This window comes from Ctenopharyngodon idella, chromosome 17 (assembly GCF_019924925.1).
Source record: "Ctenopharyngodon idella isolate HZGC_01 chromosome 17, HZGC01, whole genome shotgun sequence".
Taxonomy (NCBI): domain Eukaryota; kingdom Metazoa; phylum Chordata; class Actinopteri; order Cypriniformes; family Xenocyprididae; genus Ctenopharyngodon; species Ctenopharyngodon idella.
This window is the reverse complement of record NC_067236.1, coordinates 4,649,854-4,670,788: the sequence shown is the minus strand read 5'-3', so window position 1 is coordinate 4,670,788 and position 20,935 is coordinate 4,649,854. Positions and strand designations below refer to the sequence as shown.

Genomic DNA, 20,935 nt, shown 5'->3' with positions numbered 1-20,935 from the left:
AAAATTAAAAAATAAACCTTATTTTTCATTGGGTCTTCCTTAAATAGATGTTAATAGATCCAGCAAACCCACCAGGATTATTCAAATTTGCATTTATTTCATTTTATATTCTTATATACCAAATTCCATTAAGTATTTGTGCCTTGCTTTTAGAGTTGGATTTGCCATTGTACTACAACAAAAGAATTGCATGGCAATTTCAGATTAAGGTAAATTAACAGCAAAATTTCAAACTTGTTATGTTTCGTAAAGTGTGATTAAAAATACAAAGTACATCGAAGGCTGAAATTTACCAGAAAAGTGTTCAAAAAATATTGTCAACAATCTAACGTCAACACATTGCTCGCCTTGGAGACTATAACTTCATGTAGGTTGACGGCTCCTCTTCGTCGTATACAGCAGCGACACCTGCAGGGCGGTGTAGATCAGGTGAACGAGCGGGGAGGGAGTGGCCATGCACGCAGGTGAACGGAAAGAAGGAGGACAGCCTGAGAGGCACGGTAAGAGGAGAAGATCCATGAACATGTTAAACCCTTGATTATGACTTAATCTGAAAGAAGGCCTTCAGGATGGTGAATTCGGGTGAGTTGGGCATCATTTACATAAGTAAAGTGTTAATTTCATGGGGTGGACTGGGAGTAGCCTATATGAACATGCTCGCGAACGTGGGTCCGGGTGTGGTCATGTTTACCTTGATAATGCATCAAAGCAATCTGCTCTGTCATATAATTGTCTCGCTGAATGTAATGAGTCTAGTAATGGCATTTTAGCTAATGTAATGGAAGTATTTCAGAACAAGTAGCCTACAACAGGACTTTTCAATGTTTATTTCGGACTTGATGCCTTTTTACAGATTGTTTATGGATTTATTATGTGGAAGATTTGATATCCGCTTTGTGATGTTTATGTTGTGTTTTAATTAAAGTTCTGTGTTATTATAAAACACTTGTGAAAGGGATAATGCAAGTATAATTAATGTTAACTTAAAATGTCGAGCCTCAAACTGAAAGCAAAAACACCATAGTCATAGTCCATGTCCTCACGTCAAGTCTTCTGAACTGAAGCCATACAACTGCTTTTGTGAAAAACAGACAGTTACGTTGATTCAAATCACACAATCTATGCGATCTCAAAAACCGATATTAACTCTTGCGATTTCCAGTCATGAAAGTACAGCACCTCTACTTGAGAAAAAAAAAGACTAAAATGTACGATACCGCTTGTCAATAATATATTTTAAATCGGCAGTAAAATATGACAAGGCAGTGTCGCTAATGATGGGTTTGCATTGCTTTTGATGATTGACATTTTTGATCACCATTTATTTGTTATTGTATGTAAAATAATAATGGGAAAAAATGTAACTTATTGAACCATTAAAGAAAAAAGTAGAAAATAAGTTTGAATAAATAACAATTAAACTATTACTTGTGCAATACAGTGGGTGTTTCTGTGAGGATAGTTTTATTCTCTCTTAAAGGATTAGTTCATCCAAAAATGAAAATTATGTCATTAATTACTCACCCTCATGTCGTTCCAAACCCGTAAGACCTTCGTTCATCTTCAGAACACAAATTAAGATATATTTGATGAAATCCGATGGCTTAGTGAGGCCTCCATTGCCAGCAAGCTACTAAAGACATATTTAAAACAGTTCATGTGATTACAGTGGTTCAACCTTAATGTTATGAAGTGACGAGAATACTTTTTGTGCACCAAAAAACACCAAAATAACGACTTTATTCAACAATATCTAGTGATGGGTGATTTCAAAACACTGCTTAATGAAGCTTCAAAGCTTCATATCAGTGGTTCGGAGCGTGTATCAAACTGCTAAAGTCACGTGATTTCAGTAAATGAGGCTTTGTTACGTCTTAAGTGTTTCGAAATTTCAATAGTTCACCATTGGAGGGTGTGATTTTGGCAGTTTGATACATGCTCTGAGCCACTGATTTGTGTACAATGAAAGTGTACAATACAGATGTACCACCAGAGCTGTAGTAAATTAATCCATAGTTGGAACACGGTCATAGAAAACTTTCAACATGGAATTTTAAATTGTGAAAAGTATATATTAAATATTAATAATATTATATAATAAACATTTAATTCATTTATTCTTTCCTTCATTCATTTCTTCATTCATTCACAGGTCTAAAATATTTAATTGGCTACAATTGCTCTGATTATTAAAAATCCAGTAGTTACAAATGCATGGTCATGCACAAGTCATGGAAATTCAGGTGTGATAACCTCCATTACATCTGACAGTCCTTCATCACCTTCCTTGCTTCTCAGTGAAGTCATGGCTCAGGAAAAATGACTGTATGTAGTCCCAAATTAATTTGGTTTACATGGTGCACATAATTCCTTGACTCGTTACATTTAGTTTATCTGATGATTTGATGTCTGGTCCTTTAGCTTCAATGTACCACTGTTTCTATGTTTATGGCTGCTTGATATTTTGTGTGTGTTTGCTGTAGGTCTTTGTTGTGGCAGTCTGAAGGATAACAAGATCCTGATGAAAATGGGTTTGGGACTGGTGCTGGTTGGTCATGTGAACTTCTTGCTGGGTGCACTGGTACATGGGGTTGTGCTCAGACACATAAAGGTGTTCACTTGGAACCGGAAACTCATCTACCCTATCTCCAATGTCATTGCTCTTGTGGCAGGACTCATGGTATGTCTGTCCTTAAAACTAATGTATTGCTTAATATCTCCACATTTCTGTTATGGACATTGGATTTTGTTTGTGATTATTATCCAGTTGCCACTCATGTGGTAGACGAGGCATAGTGGTTAAAAATAACCAGGTGTGTTTGTTGAAACTTTAAATTCACCCTTTGCACTAAATGAATCCACACTGTAATTCATACATCCGCCCATGTTATAACCTGCAGGCAATTATTGGTGGAATCTCAGCTATTGTTCTCTCAAAGAACAAGAAAAACCAGCTGCTGGTGAGTAGACATACTTTGTAACGATTGCATTTGTTATTTATGTGTTTTTGCTATTAAGTTTATTTGCTGCCACTGCAAAACATTTACTTTAAAACAAGTCTTTCTATAGAACTAAATAGAGTATTCATTTCTGAACACATTCTATTATTGTTGCAGAGTTGGTTTCTACTAATTGTTAGTGTCCTGGGGTGCCTTTTGGGTGCTGCCTCTGCAGTGGGGATCAGTATTGCCACAGGGAGGGCCATACATCAGGAAGGAGACACTCTGTTTACCCACTGCAACCTGTCTAGCAACATAAGTTACTACAGCATCACAAATGAATGCCCCTTTGACCCCACACGCATCTATGTGAGTCACTTCAATTGACTGATATGTGTCTCATAAATGCCTTTTTTTTTTTTTAAGAGTTCTTTCTCTGTTTTAGTGTGCTTTAGTGGTTTTGAGATGCATTTGAGTCACCAAAGTTGTTGCAAATTGAATTAGAACCAGGGGCCTCTTTTATAAAACTCGTGTACAATCGGATTTGATCCTAAATTCCCATGTTAAAAGTAAGGATCAAATCGGGATTTATAAAGGTAAAAACTAATGTGAAAATGTTCTTATGTGTACAAACTTCTTGCACTCATATACCAGTAATTAAAATATTCCAACATTGTTTATTGAAATAATTTAAAAAGGTAAAACAAATGAAAATTTAAAAAAAACTCTAGTAGATAAATAGTATGTAGTTGAAAGCATATATGTCATGTGAAGCAAATGGTACAGATGTGTCATTGAGGTGTAAATGACTCTGTCTCTTCAGACAGAACCATCCTGTGCTTGGAGTGTCCCAACAGTCCTCAATCAGCATATTGATGAATCCCTCGCACTAGATAGGCATTAGCATACTGTGATGACGAAGGCCATTGTGCCATGTTTAATTCACATGTATACCTTTTAAAGGGATGTCTGACGTACTAGGGCAGTAAAGAGTTCTACCCATATTTGCTCAGCCCTACAAAATTATATATACACATACATACACACACACACACACACACACATATATATATAGCTCTAAAATATTTGGCTAAAATTACTCTTTTATTTATTTATATTATGGTTATTTTCTTTTTAATCAAGTAATCACAAATGCATAGAAATGTCATGCAAAAGTCATGTAAATTTATTGGTAAAAAGGTTTTGGAACCCTGTGGGACATAATTCAAAATAAGCAAGTGAAAGGAAATACTAAAAACACACACACACACACACACACACACACATATATATATATATATAATTTTTTTAATTTTTTTCTCTCTCTTCAGGGTACTACATTAATCCTATGGGTTCCGTTGATTCTTATGTCAGTGGTGGAGGTTGTATTCTCCTGTCGCTGTTTCTTGGCCTGCACTTCTTTCCTCCGGATGCGCTGCCCGTGGAGAAGAACTGTCACTAGGAGGGTAAATAGAACTGCATGCAATAATTATATGCACTTTTCTGAAGGATATACTAATACTTGCACAGCAGCATAGAAGTAGCGTTAAAGGTTGACTTGCGTCTGAATTGAGTACACTCAAGACACAAATCAGAATTCAATATGGAATCATTTTGGGTTATAGATTATGTTTTAAGGGCAATTGTGCATGCCAGCTCCACATTAAACTTGATAAACCTTGGTATTCTCTGAATGCAATGTAAATGTTTGGGTTTAGGTGCGCGTCCAGCTGCCAGAAGAAACCGCACTGCCACCAGAAGATGATTTAAATGAGGAGGAACCAGCAGAACAGCATGACCTACTTGACAAAGACACGGTTGCTGTGGAGACTAGTGATTGGCTATAATACAAAAATTATAAATCACATGAACAATCAGTGCTTTTCATAACTGCTGCATGACAGCGGACCAAGACATACCAAGTGTCAATGCACATAAAATGACTGAAGTGGTTAGCAGGTGAAGCATGCTCTGACATCTAATGAATCTTCAGTCTTAAAGGGTCAGACTGTGTGACTAAGCCAAGTACTATTGGCTTCACCATGTAAAGTGCACAATGTTTTATATATTTACATCATGAACATGTTTGTGTGTTTTGTTGCATATTTTCTACATTGATGGGATTCTTTGTTACATTTATATAAAATGTTTTTCTCTTCGTAACTGAATTCCTAAATTTGCTCCTAATAAGAATTACGGGTCAAATATATATCTCTATAATCATCCTGTCTATTGTCCTCTTTTCTACTCATTTTATTCCTCACATGTGCTTGGACACTGTCCTTACAATTTTTGTTAAATATTTATGCAAGGTCTGATTTTTTTTTTTCAAAGTCTGTGGATTGTTTAATAGGGATATAATTGGTAATGCCTGGGAAGTGATGTTCCTTGGCTTAATTTTTGGCTTGGTAAGAATTGTTGGGTTGTTGATGCTTGATCTTGACCCCCTCTAGATTTCATGAGTTCACACTTACAGTGGGTACGGAAAGTATTCAGACCCCCTTAAATGTTTCACTCTTTGTTATATTGCAGCCATTTGCTAAAATCATTTAAGTTCATTTTTTTTTTTCTCATTAATGTACAAACAGCACCCCATATTGACAGAAAAACACAGAATTGTTAACATTTTTGCAGATTTATTAAAAAAGAAAAACTGAAATATCACATGGTCCTAAGTATTCAGACCCTTTGCTGTGACACTCATATATTTAACTCAGGTGCTGTCCATTTCTTCTGATCATCCTTGAGATGGTTCTACACCTTCATTTGAGTCCAGCTGTGTTTGATTATACTGATTGGACTTGATTAGGAAAGCCACACACCTGTCTATATAAGACCTTACAGCTCACAGTGCATGTCAGAGCAAATGAGAATCATGAGGTCAAAGGAACTGCCTGAAGAGCTCAGAGACAGAATTGTGGCAAGGCACAGATCTGGCCAAGGTTACAAAAAAATTTCTGCTGCACTTAAGGTTCCTAAGAGCACAGTGGCCTCCATAATCCTTAAATAGAAGACGTTTGGGATGACCAGAACCCTTCCTAGAGCTGGCCGTCCGGCCAAACTGAGCTATCGGGGGAGAAGAGCCTTGGTGAGAGAGGTAAAGAAGAACCCAAAGATCACTGTGGCTGAGCTCCAGAGATGCAGTCGGGAGATGGGAGAAAGTTGTAGAAAGTCAACCATCACTGCAGCCCTCCACCACTTGGGGCTTTATGGCAGAGTGGCCCGACGGAAGCCTCTCCTCAGTGCAAGACACATGAAAAAACACCTGAAGGACTCCAAGATGGTGAGAAATAAGATTCTCTGGTCTGATGAGACCAAGATAGAACTTTTTGGCCTTAATTCTAAGCGGTATGTGTGGAGAAAACCAGGCACTGCTCATCACCTGTCCAATACAGTCCCAACAGTACAGCATGGTGGTGGCAGCATCATGCTGTGGGGGTGTTTTTCAGCTGCAGGGACAGGACGACTGGTTGCAATCGAGGGAAAGGTGAATGCGGCCAAGTATAGGGATATCCTGGACGAAAACTTTCTCCAGAGTGCTCAGGACCTCAGACTGGGCCGAAGGTTTACCTTCCAACAAGACAATGACCCCAAGCACACAGCTAAAATAACCTGACTTAAACCCAATTGAGCATCTCTGGAGAGACCTAAAAATGGCTGTCCACCGATGTTTACCATCCAACCTGACAGAACTGGAGAGGATCTGCAAGGAGGAATGGCAGAGGATCCCCAAATCCAGGTGTGAAAAACTTGTTGCATCTTTCCCAAAAAGACTCATGGCTGTATTAGATCAAAAGGGTGCTTCTACTAAATACTGAGCAAAGGGTCTGAATACTTAGGACCATGTGATATTTCAGTTTTTCTTTTTTAATAAATCTGCAAAAATGTCAACAATTCTGTGTTTTTCTGTCAATATGGGGTGCTGTGTGTACATTAATGAGGAAAAAAAAAAAAATGAAAAATGATTTTAGCAAATGGCTGCAATATAACAAAGAGTGAAAAATTTAAGGGGGTCTGAATACTTTCCGTACCCACTGTACATATAATCAGAAATAATGTAAAATATAAGCAGACCTTAAAATCTATTAAATAAGACAAGCAGAGGTCATAGTAAATCTAATATAATTCTTAAAAGATGGCGCTGCAGATGACTGCCTCGGTTCTGTAAGCATCTGTAGTATTACATGAATATAATGTTGTTGTTTTTTTTTTTTTTAGCTCTGACATCTCCAGCACAGGCAAATGTTGACCTGAACTGTCCTTTTTCTTTTTCTTTCTTTTTTTTTTTTTTTTAATGAGAATAGAACAATTTACAAACCGTAAAAGTATTCGTAATGGGGGATTTGAAAATTAATATATTTTAAACATGTTAATGACTTTGTTTTTTTAACAATTTCAGAGAAGATATAAAACTGTCCTTTAATTCACGAAGACTAGTCGCTGATGACGTCATTAAAGAACAAATAAGCCTGAACTTCGAGGCTCGAGCTGAGACTCGAACGCATTGCCTTGTGAACAGCCAGGGCTCGATTTGAGGGGGGTGCGGGGGATGGCATCCCCCCTTGTTGAAGGAAAAAAAAAAAAAAAAAAAAAAAATGACAAAAAGCATCCCCTCTGTAAAGCCACCATCCCCTCTTACCATCCCCTTTAGATTAACAGTGTAATGCATTATGTAAATTTTATCATATAAACGAAATTTTAAAATTCTCTGCATGATAATTAACCAACTATAAATAACAGCGACTGACCAATCAGAACTCAGTATTGTAACGCGCTGTGTCAGAGCTCTGATTCAAGCAAGATTTCGTCATTATTCGCGCTTATTCAAAAGAACTAGAAACTGGGTTTTCCGTTTCAGAATGGGAGGCATGTCAAACCCGAGAAAGCAGGTTAAGTCAAGCCCGTTTCTGAAACAGAGGTAACTTATACTTACTCTGTGAACCTAACCTAGTCGGGAGCAGGTTTTCTTCGGTAAACCAAGAGTTTCCTTCGGTCTCCTCCCCCTTTTTAAAGTGCAAGTGATGTTTAAATAGTTCATTCATTCATGCTGCAAAAATGCTTTTCTTACTGAGTATTTTTTTTGTCCTATTTCAAGTACAAATATCTAAAAATTCTTAAATCAAGATGGATTTTCTATATACAAAAATGATATAAGATATTTAGTCTTGTTTCCTGGGGGGATCTAAATTAAGTGCATTTTACTTAAGTAAAATTATCATTATCTGCCAGTGTGGTAATAAAAATAATCTTAATGCAAACGGAAAACAAGATCATTCGAAGTGTCTATTACTAAGTGCAACCAAAGAATATACACTAGCAAGAAGCGACACTCAATAGAACGTTCCATTGCAACACCGGCGCCCAGCAGCGGCCCTGCGTTTCCGCCATTTTGGGGTGAAAGCGAGTCGGCAGTCCACTAGTATCTATGGTAATATCAGCTGCTTTGTTAAAAAAAACGTACCTTAAAGCTAAAATACAACCTGAATGATGACAACACAGAATAAAATACTATCACTAGTGATCATAAAATCCTTTTAACAGTTAACACTGTGTTTAAGTCTTCCACTTTTTTCACAAAACCTTTGCTCTCTAGAAACCCAGTCAGTTTGGGTTAAAATTCTTTGAAGTTCAAGTATTAGCATTATAAACACTGAATTAATACCAACATATGAAATTAAATTAAGGACATGCATCAGAAAAATTGGGAATGTTGGACAATAAATATATGAATATAACAGCTTGATTTTGCAGTGTTGTCTAATGTCCATTAAAGCAAAAGTGTCCAAAAGTGGGAATATGCGATAACGGACACAGCAATGCATCATGTATTGTAAGATCATTATGTTTGTAGCGTGATCCATTAAAACGTACAATATTTTCAATTCAGACCTAGATACTATTATTAGGCTACTATTACTCCACTAGGTCTAAAATATATTGTTCGCTGCAAACATGATGATCTTACATTTATTAATTATTAATTTACTATTAATAATTGTGTAAAATTGCATAAAATGGAAATACTCAAAGTAGGCTAACTACGTTACCTCAGATGGTTGGATTCCACAACTGGTAAAATAAAACAAATTTAAGAAAATACAACATTTACTGTGGGAGCCATACAATTTACTGGTGACTTAATTTAAAAAACTGTTCTATTGCGCTTCTGATTTGGCAGTGAAATTCGCAGATTTTGGGTGCGTAAGATGTGAAGGATTCTATGGTCCCGTTTGTATTTTCAGCCCATAATGTCGGCCGCGCTACCGGAGCGCCATCTAGTGGCTGTTACCCGAAAAATATCAAAGTGTCGCCTCTTGGGTTCTATACTCTTTGATAAAACGAAGGTGCGCATCAACACATTAATAGTTATGAGAAGGATTAGCCTACAAAAAGTTACGACAGGCAGTGTCAACGTGACACAACACATTTGTTTTATTTGAATTATTCATAGTGACTCAAGCACTACGCTGAACTTACCTCATAAGTCATCATAAGCCAAAGACATTGACGGAAGGGTACCGCACACGGAAGAGCCACTTCTGCAGGAAACCGAATAGATAGATTTGGAGTGTAGGCTAATTGTTACGGAACTCAGACTCAGAGACAGAATAATAAGGTGAGCAGTTGAACACAATGTTTTGAAAATGGAGTGTTATTGCTGGAGTGTTAAATTAATATTTTAATATTATTTTTAATATTAAATTATATTTTAATATTATCCAAGTTCAAACAATGCGTTTTATTCAGTCCAGTTTGATGTCTAAAACATGGAGTGAAAACATATCAAATCGCCAAGAGGGAAAAGCTGGTAGAGGGGTTCCCTGGTCTTCTCGATTTCCACAGAAATGGTTATTCTGTTTTTCTCTTCCTGTTTGCTGTTATACTCTCTCACCCTCTCAATCATCTTCACTTGTTCGTCAGCATTACAGCCCTGACAATGCAGTCATAAAACAATCAGCTCTCTACTTGTGGAATAACACAGATCAGAAGGAACTAAATAGTCTGAGTCTGAACTTGGGCTGTTACTATGAAGAAAGTCAAAGATATTTTGGCAGACACTCTCACCTCCCAGTGGACCCACTTGCACTGGCTCAAGTCCACCTTTGAAAAGTCTTCTACAGAAACATCTGGCAAGTTTCTGATTAAACAGAGAAAATTGCTGATGAAAGTTCTCTTGTGTGTTGGACTACAACAATCAGTGTTCAAAGAAAGATCAGTAAATAATAAGTAATGACTGTACTTTGTGTACATGATAAGTCACTATTACTATCAATTATTGTGACATGATCTGCTGTAATCATATAAAACCAAACTGTTTACAGTCACAAACTGAATCAGTGAAGGTCTTTATAATGGTAAAACCCTAGATTATTCCCTTAGACCAGATGCCTGTCAGTTTATATACAGTAAAACATTTGATAACAGTCATAAGCACAGAGAAATAGTCAGCTTTGGGCTGTTATTATAAGATTATTATGATTATAAACCAAAGTCTGTTTCTCAGCATAGAAGGAAAAGGTTTTGAAAGTTCTCAAAATAAGTTTTAGAGACAAGAAATGTTATTCAAGGCCAAGATGAAAATAAATGTTGTTTTATATATTAGTATATTTTATATACAAGTAAATGATAATGTACAGTCAACCAGTCTTAACCACAAATATAAACCTCAGCAGGCCGATCAGCACCTTTACGTTAAGTGGAGAGGTTTTATATCATTCTGCAGGGGTTTATTTTGTGATAATGAATGAATGATTGAACATTATCTCACTTATTACACGGCTACTTAGCAAATATATACATAAATAGATATGTACAAATACATAAATAGATACAAGTACATATTTATTTGAGCTGAAATTATTTTTATTTTGTGTAGTATATAGTATGCTATGCTATGTAGTAAAATCAGTTGCCAGGGACAATGGCCAGATAGTTTAGTGGTCATTATACACAAATATTTGGCCATACAATGTGGAAACTGATCAATCAGAATCAAGTATTTCAGAGAGCCGTGGAATAAGTTAGCTAGTTACCTAGTAAGCTTTGACATTGTGTGCTGTTGTGTGTTGTTTGATTCAAATAATCTTGGACAAAACAGACATCTAATAGAAAAATAAATTAATGACAATGACAAATCTCCAAAAAATAAGCACTCAAATTAATGCATGCAATGTCAAATTGTCATGATTTGTTAATAGAATATACTTTAAGACTAAGGGTACATTTACACGACAACAATGTACTAAAAACCGAAAAGTTTTTCCATTGGGTTTTTCGCGTGCAAACGACAACGTTGTCAATACGATCGCCATTCACACAGATCTGTGAAACCAAAAATGCTGTATTATTCATGCCAGGCCTGTAGTTGGCGATATCACTTTGTCAAGAAAAATTCTGCACCTATAGACTGAACATGTTATAGGCCTTCGCATGCGCATGACGTCGCCATTTTCAAAAATTAGCATTTTCAGGCCCCCAAAATGCCATTGTCGGGTAAATGAAAGTTTTCAGTTTTTAGTTTAAAATGCTGTTGTGTAAACGGCCCCTAAATTACTGTCAATTACGGCAGTGCCACTGCAGAAAGACTTTTATCAGATTATGTTTGAGAATGATTACTGTGACTTTGGATGCTACTCTTACGTGTCTGAGAGCATGACAGTGCGAGAGCCATTGGTAGGACACACCACACAACAGGCACATGGGGTCTCACCCCACTGCTGCCAAGCCACAGCAGATATGTCCACCCCTCGGCGTACAAAATCCCCCATGATGAAACTAGTACAGCAAACAGAGAGGTATTGCAGTGACCCATATGCACTACTGACTAATTTGAGCAGGAAACATTTAGCCGGCTCACAATGCTTGCCAGTTTCAAACCATGCACCTTCAGTGCACCCCTTAAAACAGAAAAAGCAGTAGTGTATTTTCACTTGTTGTTTTGCGTCAGGAATACGTCAGCTGTCCTGTGAGGAAAGAGCTTCGTAATACTTACAGATATACTCTCACACACAAACCTGTTCATATGCAGAATTGTATGGCTTCCTGTGGTCACACTGCTGATTACTACAGAGGCTGGAAAAGAGCATTCAGCATGCTCGAGAAGAAGAGAGATGTCAATCGTGTACATTTGAAAATCATTAAAGATGAAGCTAGAAGAACAAATTAGCAAGGTAAAGTATGCCTACAGAACTTAAGTGTGTAGCTAATGTAAACAAAGAAAAGATGTGACTATTGGAAAATGTGTAAGGGATAGGGTAGTGTATTTCTGCTTATATAAAAACTTGGAGTAAGAAAAGATGAAAACGCATCCAGCATACAAATATCAGTATATCTTGGTATGTTATATAAATTATAAATGTATTACTCACACACACTGTCATTCTTTATATATTCTATTTGTATCATATATAACCTATTACTCTAAAAATGTTGTTGCATAATAGTAGGTAGAAAACACTTACTCAGCTACTGGTCCAGGAGCCAAAGACCCCATAAATGTACACGGGGCCCCAAGTAGAGACAAAACAGTGCACATGTTTGAAGCGTTTCCTCCCCTCTGCCATCTCTGAGGTAAACACCTACAAACCACTTGTGATGCACCTGTGATGCAACATTAACTGCAGGGTATAGCAGCAGGATCCTCTATGTTAAGGCTGGTTATGGTTTTGAAATGCTAACACAAAACTGCATCGTGTGCATCAATACAATAGTAATTGTAGAATCTTATCAGAATTTCCTACCTGGTATCAGTATCTTCTTCCGGGTATTTATCCACAACATTTATGATATCCAGACACACCAAACCAATGCTGAGTATCTTTTTGTCTCCCATATTCTTCCTGCAGAAAGAAATCCTGGATATTGGACATTGGAGGAAAGGTCATAACGTCACAATATTCCGAAGAGGAGCGGGAGAGCGGTAAACATGAACACGAAGTCTAACGGTTTTTGCCGAGTGTGGCCGAAAGTGCAGCGCGAGCGGACACGACGATTCCCGACTTTTACCGAGAGCAGCCGAACGCTTTCCGTTATGTTTTTGTTATAAGTTCTTAAATCCATTTTGCTGTTTAAAAAACACAGAAATTACATATTCTTTGGTTAATAATCATTTTAATCTTTATAAATATAAGAATATAACTGTATTTTAGTAGGTAATTATTCCTTAAGTAAGATAAAACTGCTCATAATCTCCGTAGGCCATTCCCTTAGAGCGGTTGCTAAGTGACAAGAAAGGTTCGTTTATCACAATACTACCTGTTGACTTTCTTCCAGTTATACTTCAGTGCAGCTATTTGTGTAAGGTATGAATATTTACATGTATATGGTCATGAAACAGATACTTGATACTTTTCTTTGATAGAAAATTTGATAGGCCTATAGAAATTCTTTGGCTTATTAACCATACTCTACGTGTGTTTGTATGTGCACTATTGTACTTCAGAATACCTCTCTTTTAATTATAAAGGCTATTATCATTATTACATTTATAGGCTATTACATTTATAAGCCTCATATATATGGCTATATTCAAATATGAATATATGAATGAAAGCTTCATGACATTTCTTAATATTTGAATGTACACATGATCTTTCAGTTGGCTTTTTAATGTTATTTATTAGTTCTTAAGACCAGGAAAACACTGAGATTAGAGAATGGAGATGACTTCAAACAGCGTGGTGGCGAAAGGCAATGTGGAGGTCCTCCAGATCTATAAACTCCTGCAATATGTTCGGGAGAAGAACAAACCACAGATAAAAAAGATGGTCCAAATGGGTGTGTCCAACCTGATAAATATGACTGAGCCCAAACAGGGACTCGGTGCCTTGTATCAGGCATCTGTGGACCATGATGAAGACCTCGTACAGTTCCTTCTGTCCCTGAAAGCCCATCCTGACATACAGGACAAGAAGGGCTGCACACCAGTCATGCTGGCTGCACAGCTGGGCTACTACAAGATTCTGTATCTTTTGATCAAACATCATGCAAATGTGACACTCACAGATGAAGAGGGAAAAGGTAAGAACATTGTTTTAGAAATGTATATAGCCTACTCTACAATTTTAATAGATCTTACACTTAATTTTGTCTTTATGCACCGCTGAAGTGTCAAAATATCCCTTGTAAAAAGGAAATGCACTTAATTGTATTAAATGTGCACTTGCTTCAAATCTTAAAAGTATGTTTAAAAAAAAACCTGTACTTGCAAATAAAATAATATTAATGAAATATGGCCTCTTAAGTGTAACACATGTAAAAAGTTTCATCACACATGTAAAAAGTGCACTTTGTTATATGTCAAATTAAACATTTTACTTTAGAGTCATGTTTTAATAAAGAGCTTTTGTCATGCTTTAAAAAAGTACACTTAATTCGATGTGCTGACTGACAAAAGGACTAACAAAAGTTAAAATTTGATTATAATTGTAACTTTAGTGTGTTATTTGACATTACAATAAAATGTAAAATATTTTAAATGTACTAAATTGCAAATTCAAAATTACAAAAACGTAATTGCACACAAATACATGACAAATATAAATGAAAGTCTATAATTAAAGTCAGTTTTAGACAGTAGAAGTAATTATGAAATTGCATAAAAAGATGTGCTTAAGATGTGCTTCAACTAATTACATTTAAAATAATTATAATACATTTAATTTCTGCATTTAAAACAATATATTTAAATTATTACATTCAGTTAGATGAAAAATATGTCTCATAGAAACTCCAGTGACTTCTGTTGTTTCATTTGTAGGGGTGCTGTTCTACTGTATCTCTCCATCTAAAGAACATGCTCTCTGCCTGCAGATGGCGCTCAGCAGCAATGCAAATGTCAACAATATTTCTAACTCAGGGAAGCCACTGCTTGTGTTCGCTTGTGATAATGCAAAGGACTGTGAAGACTTATGCATAAACATATTGGAGAAAGGAGCTGATCCAAATGCAGTAGATCAGGTCTCAGATCTGTCCTCAGATCATAGTTCAAATTAATGTTCTTTGAACAGGTCTCAACAGGTTTTTCAGCAAATTTTTGATCATGTCAATTTGTGTAGCGATCCAGTATGCTTTATAGGATTAATAGGTCAGCAAGAAAATGTGGATTTTGATGGAATTGAATCAGTATAATTTGTCATGTTTTGGCTCCCCAAAGGTAACACAATGCTCTGCGCTCATGGAGGCCTCTAAGGCTGGTGCTGTGAAGCTTGTCAGAGCCATTTTACAAAAAGGAGGGAATCCTAATTTACTTGATAAAGAAGGACGGTGCGCTGCCCACTTAGCTGCAGAAGGAGGTTTCCTTGAGGTGATGCAATGGTTTTCTGAATAGCACAAAATTTGCCATTGTTTAACTATCTTGTATCTTGTTTTTACTATCTCTGCTTTATATAGGTTTTACAGGTGCTGTCTGCATACTCTGCTGACATGGGTATCAGCACGACAAAGGGTAACACACCATTGCACGTTGCTGCTGCTGGTGGCTTCAGTGAGTGCTGTAGATTCCTGGCCCAAAGAGGTAGGCTGGGTCTAATGTCTTTCCATTATTCACAAGAACAAGTACTGCCTTTATTAAAGGGGTCATGAAATGTAACTCCCCAGTTTAAAATATGAATATTTGTTTTCTAAACTTCTAAAATGCCAGGATTTGAAATCAAATGTTAACATACCCTTCAAAAGAAAAATTATTAGAATTGAGCGATTAAACAATGTTTTTGTTTGTTTGTGTCATTTCACACTGGACAGTTTTCATAATTATTCTCAACATGCTGTCGGTTTTGCTAAATATCTGTTGCTGAAATCTACAGCAGTGGCAAATATTAAATAATAATAACTTAATAAAAACATTAATTTAATATCATTATATATTAAATTAAACATCAGAAAACAGCTCTTTTATTCAAAATGCTAAAAATACTTAGCTGCCTTATTCATAGCAGTACTCTTACTTATCTGCAACAGGATGCAATCCCAAACTGAAGAATCTGGAAGGTCTTCTTCCAAGCCAGGTCGCCAAAAACAATGGCCACAAAGCTGCACTGAAGGAGCTCAAGAAAGCAGAGAAAATGCATGTGAAGCTTTCTGCGCCTGACGCCGTAAACCCTAATGAACTCTGGGCCATCACCCTTCACGACTGGTCTTGTGAACATGAGGCAACCTTGCGCAGAGCCTTTGAAATCGCTGAGGGACTGGATAAACCTGTTGAAAAAGTTTCTCTGGAGACATTTGTGTCTTTACTGAATGTGCATCGAGCTCCTGTAAGTAACGAGAATCTGCAAAGGATCATCAAGGAACATGACAAAAACCATGAAAGTGTCATCAATGTAAATGAGTTTTTCAAAGGCCTCAAGTACCTCCAGAAGGCATTTGTCATCTCATCCTACGCTCCTAAGCCAGCTAAGAAGGAAAAGGGTGGCAAGGAAAAGAAGAGTGCCAAATCTGCCACGCCATTCCCCATATGCACAATGCCACCTGAGCTGATTTGCAGAAGAGAGGACAGTGGACTGCCTTACTACATGATCGAGAGCTACCGGCCGTTCGCTGACACCAAGCGTTTCAACCGAGACCGGCCACCAGTTCACCCCATTGAGAATGACTCTGCTTGGTATATTGATGATCCTGAAAAGATCTATACCAACATCAATTACTGTGTGAAGACTGGAGATCTAGATTCTCTTAGCCTGGCATTTACCCAACAAGTGCCTGTTGATATCAAAGATCAGTTCTTTAAGACGCCGCTCATGACAGCATGCTGCTGTGGCAACTACCAAGTAGCCAAATTCCTCATTTCACTGGGGTAATGCTACTAACAAAAAATAAAGAAATATCTTCCTTTGTTTACAAATTTAATGTAACTAGATGATAGACTGTGTCATTTTAAGAACATTTTGTTTCTGTGACTCTATAGGGCTGATGTCAATGCAGGTGACCAGTTTAACTGGACGCCCCTCCACCATGCTTGCCATGGAGGTCACGTAGACATTATCAAGATGCTGGTGCAATCTGGAGCCGTGGTGGATGCAGTGGCAATGAATGGAGCAACTCCACTCATGAGAGCTATTGAAAGCTGTCGATTCAGCTGTGTAGAGTATCTCATCAAAGCTGGAGCCAAAGTCAAGGCAGAAAACAAGAGAGGTACTGGTTTTGATATTGAAATATGTCTGTCCCTACACTACAGTTTAGTAAAAAGTTTAGGGTCATTTTTTTAAAAATGTTTTGTCTTAAAGAATTAGTTCACTTTCAAATGAAAATTACCTCAAGCTTTACTCACCCTCAAGCCATCCTAGGTGTATATAACTTTCTTTTTTCTGATAAACACAATCGGAGATATATTAATAAATATCCTGACGCATCCAAGCTTTATAATGGCAGTGAACAGGGTTCACGAGTATGAGCTGAAGAAAGTGTTTCCGTCTACATCCATCCATCATAAATGTGTACTCCACATGGCTCCGGGGGTTTAATAAAGGCCTTCTGAAGTGAAGCGATGCATTTGTGTAAAAAAAATATCCATATTTAACAAGTTATATAGTAAAATATTTAGCTTCCACCAGACCGCCTTCCGTATTCAAGTTACGAAGAAAGTGTAAAACTCATGCAGTTCAAAAAGCTTAAGCTACGTCCTACGCCTTCCCTATTCAACTTATGGAAAAAGTGTAAGTGACGCGATGGCTTTTTTCGTAACTTGAATACAGAAGTTAGATATTTTACTTCATAACTTGTTAAATGTAGATATTTTTTTTCACAAACGCATCACTTCGCTCCAGAAGGCCTTTATTAACCCCCCAGAGCCGTGTGAAGTATGTTTATGATGGATGGATGTGGATGGAAGCACTTTCTTCAGCTCATACTTGTTGATCCCGCTCACTCGGATGCGTCAGGATATTTATTAATATATCTCGATATATCGATTGTGTTCATCTGAAAGAAGAAAGTCATATATACCTAGGATAGCTTGAGGGTGAGTAAAGCTTGGGGTAATGTTCATTTGAAAGTGAACTAATCCTTTAATGTTGCATTTATTTGCTCAAAAATACAATAAAAACAATATTGTGAAATATAGTTTGTTACAATCGCTATATATAGGACCATTTTTTCAATACTTGTGTCACCTTTTTCAAAACTCTTCACAGTGTGCAAAACAGTGCGTTATGTAATAGAACCTGATTTCAGCAAGTGCAACATGTTCCTGGAACATCTTTGTTCTTATCTTAATACATCCTCGCTAAATAAAAATTATTATTATTTTTTTTTAAATAAAATGTTATTTATATCAAACTTTTGAACAGTACTGTATATGTACATTTACTTTTTGTACAAAATTTCCATTTATATGAACAGCAGTGCATTATTTTTGTGCTCACAGGGCAAAATTGCTTGGACATTGCTATAAATTATGGTGATGCTAGAATCATTGCGTTGGTCCTTGCCAAATCCAGCATTCTTCCAAAAAATAAAGACAATGGGAAAGGAAATGAAAAGAAACCACAACCAAATTTGAAGCCAGCTTCAAAACCAGCTTCTTCATTAAAAGAAAAGGTGAAAGAAAAAAAAAATGCATTTCTTCCTATATTTAGGTATAGTTGAAATGTTTAATGAGTTGTCTTTGTCTTCTGCAGAAGGATATTCGATCAGTTTCAGCAGCTGTGAAAATAGAGCTGAGAGACAACATCATAGTTAAGAACCCAAAGTTCACCATTCGAAGTGGCACCAACAAGTCTGACATCAGCTTTGTCCCCAAAACCGTAAGACAATAAAACTCTTTGACGGACATACAGATAGATAGATAGATAGATAGACAGACAGACAGACAGATAGATAGATAGATAGATAGATAGAGAGACAGACAGATAGATAAATAGATAGATAGAGAGACAGACAGACAGACAGACAGATAGATAGATAGATAGATAGATAGATAGATAGATAGATAGATGGTTTTCTATGTGGGTTTTAAATTTCTGATGTTTTCTGCATTATAGCTTTGGGGAAAACAGATCACCAACAGTCCACAGCACACTGAGAAGGAGAAGGGAACACTTTGAGGAAAAGATGACTCTCAAGGACTTCATACACTTTAACAAGAGCATCCCAGACCTGAATGGGATAGGGCGACTGGGAAGGGAATAAATTAATTATCTCAGCGCAATAGCTGATTTTCATTCAGAGCTATTGTCTGTCTTTCGTTTCTGACAAATTAGTCTTTCCCAGACTTATTTGACTTTTGTCAGTTGAGCAAAAATGAAAGATAGATACAGAAGGACCACAGAAAAATCCTATAAATCCCCCTTTTTTTGACACTGGATAAAAATAACCTTTCATAGTCAGTCATTGAGATGCACAGTGGTTACCTTACTGTGCTGCCATTTGGATTATTGCTATACAAACCCCTGACCGAGAGCACCACCTGCTCTATAAGCCATTTTCCTTTACGCTTCTCCTGTGACTTTGGCTTTAATCACCAGCCCCCACTGAACACAGGAAAAGGAGATGACAGTCATAAATTTTAAGGTAACACATTAATCAGTGTAGGTGATTGTGTAATTTTAATTGACACATGCTGGCCAGTAGGGGGTGGTCAGACACAATAATACAATTATATAATACAGTTTTTCACAATTGCTAAGACACTAAACCTTATTCTCTGAAACAAAAGGCCTAAACCTATTTGTCGAAAAACAAAAATTACCCACTAAAACACATTTTGGTACTATTTTCACAAGTAAGGTGTACATTTTCAAAGCTCTTAGTACAAAAATACAAACTGATCACACACAGCTAGTCATTCTTTCAAAACCTGATCCTATGCTTTCATTACAGTTATACACAGTTTTCAGTCCACATAATTATTGTTTCAAACACAAGATTATTATAATATGTAAAGAGAACATTTAGTTTAATCACCGAAACACAACAGTATGATCTTCTTTCAGTTTAGTACTTTTAACAATGTTCATTTAAAAGCAAACAATGTAATATACATGTTTTAAATCACCCTTGTTGCTGAAATAATTACAGTAACACAGGCTACAGATGTCACATTTAAAAATACTTACCTAACTTACGTAACATAAAATCCATAATGTTTATAATAGTATCTATTCAGAAATTGCAAACAAAGTATCTATACAATCTGTATCTACATACAATTATAAATGTACTGTACCAAATGATTCATTGATTATCCAGTAAAATCAGTTGGGTTAAATAGACAAATGTATTAAACTGAATGATAAGAGATGCAAATCAAAAGTTTGATATTGATAACATTATGAAAGGCAGTTACTGTGAATGAAAAGTTTATATAGATGAAAAACATTGTGTTGTGAAAAGGATACTTTGTGATTTTGTGTATTGCACTAACGCAATGGAAAACATGCTGAAATGTTTGAAAAAAGTGAATTTTTGATGATCTGTTTTGAGATTAGTTCTGAAAATATACCGCTTGCTTGTGAAAACTGCACCAAACCAATTTAAAAAAAACGAAACTACTGGAAGAATCCATTTTTATTTTTATTTTTTTGTATTTATTTATTTATTTTTTTTGTGCTCAGTGGGAATTTAGCCAAGCATGCTAAAATGTAGATGGAGAAATTAAATGACTGTCTGGGCCTAGTGTAATGAGGATGTGATCCTATTAGTGGTGCCTCTCTCTCTCTCTCTCTCTCTCTTAAATCACATGAGCCAATATTTTATTCACAATAGAACATAGATAAAATAACAAATGTTTAAACTGAGAAATTTTACAATTTTATGCACAAAATGAGCTCATTTTTAATTTGATGTCTGCTACAGGTCTCAAAATAGTTGGGACGGGGGCATGTTTACCATGGTGTAGCCTCTCCATTTCAAAACAGCTTGAAGACGTCTGGGCATCGAGGTTATGAGTTTCTGGAGTTTTGGTGTTGGAATTTGGTCCCATTCTTGCCTGATAAAAGTTTCCAGCTGCTGAAGAGTTTGTGGTCGTCTTTGCCGTATTTTTCTCTATAGGAGAAAGATCT

The 20,935-nt window shown here is 36.5% G+C and overlaps 2 protein-coding genes and 1 long non-coding RNA gene across 4 annotated transcripts; 2 read left to right on the top strand and 1 right to left on the bottom strand.

Annotated features, from left to right (window-relative positions):
• Window positions 1-190: 190 nt before the first annotated feature.
• Window positions 191-5,162, top strand: tmem54a (transmembrane protein 54a). 2 transcript variants are annotated; one of them, XM_051867564.1, is made up of 7 exons: window positions 191-209; window positions 400-500; window positions 2,484-2,680; window positions 2,901-2,960; window positions 3,117-3,308; window positions 4,271-4,405; window positions 4,658-5,162. In XM_051867564.1, the coding sequence occupies exons 2-7, from the start codon at window positions 455-457 to the stop codon at window positions 4,784-4,786; spliced, it is 759 nt and encodes a 252-aa protein (XP_051723524.1). In that variant the 5' UTR covers window positions 191-209; window positions 400-454; the 3' UTR covers window positions 4,787-5,162. The 2 variants fall into 2 exon arrangements, with proteins under 2 accessions (XP_051723524.1, XP_051723525.1); XM_051867565.1 differs by lacking the exon at window positions 191-209 and having other exon boundaries at window positions 417-582.
• A 4,441-nt stretch (window positions 5,163-9,603) lies between these two features.
• Window positions 9,604-12,862, bottom strand: LOC127499128 (uncharacterized). Its single transcript, XR_007926055.1, has 2 exons — window positions 12,680-12,862; window positions 9,604-12,539 (listed from the first exon to the last, which is right to left on the bottom strand). It is a non-coding gene; the product is annotated as an uncharacterized LOC127499128 (long non-coding RNA).
• A 45-nt stretch (window positions 12,863-12,907) lies between these two features.
• Window positions 12,908-19,902, top strand: ankef1b (ankyrin repeat and EF-hand domain containing 1b). Its single transcript, XM_051869266.1, has 10 exons — window positions 12,908-13,240; window positions 13,562-13,958; window positions 14,698-14,897; window positions 15,094-15,243; window positions 15,330-15,453; window positions 15,897-16,731; window positions 16,843-17,069; window positions 18,301-18,473; window positions 18,554-18,679; window positions 18,917-19,902. The coding sequence occupies exons 2-10, from the start codon at window positions 13,595-13,597 to the stop codon at window positions 18,977-18,979; spliced, it is 2,262 nt and encodes a 753-aa protein (XP_051725226.1). The 5' UTR covers window positions 12,908-13,240; window positions 13,562-13,594; the 3' UTR covers window positions 18,980-19,902.
• Window positions 19,903-20,935: the final 1,033 nt, after the last annotated feature.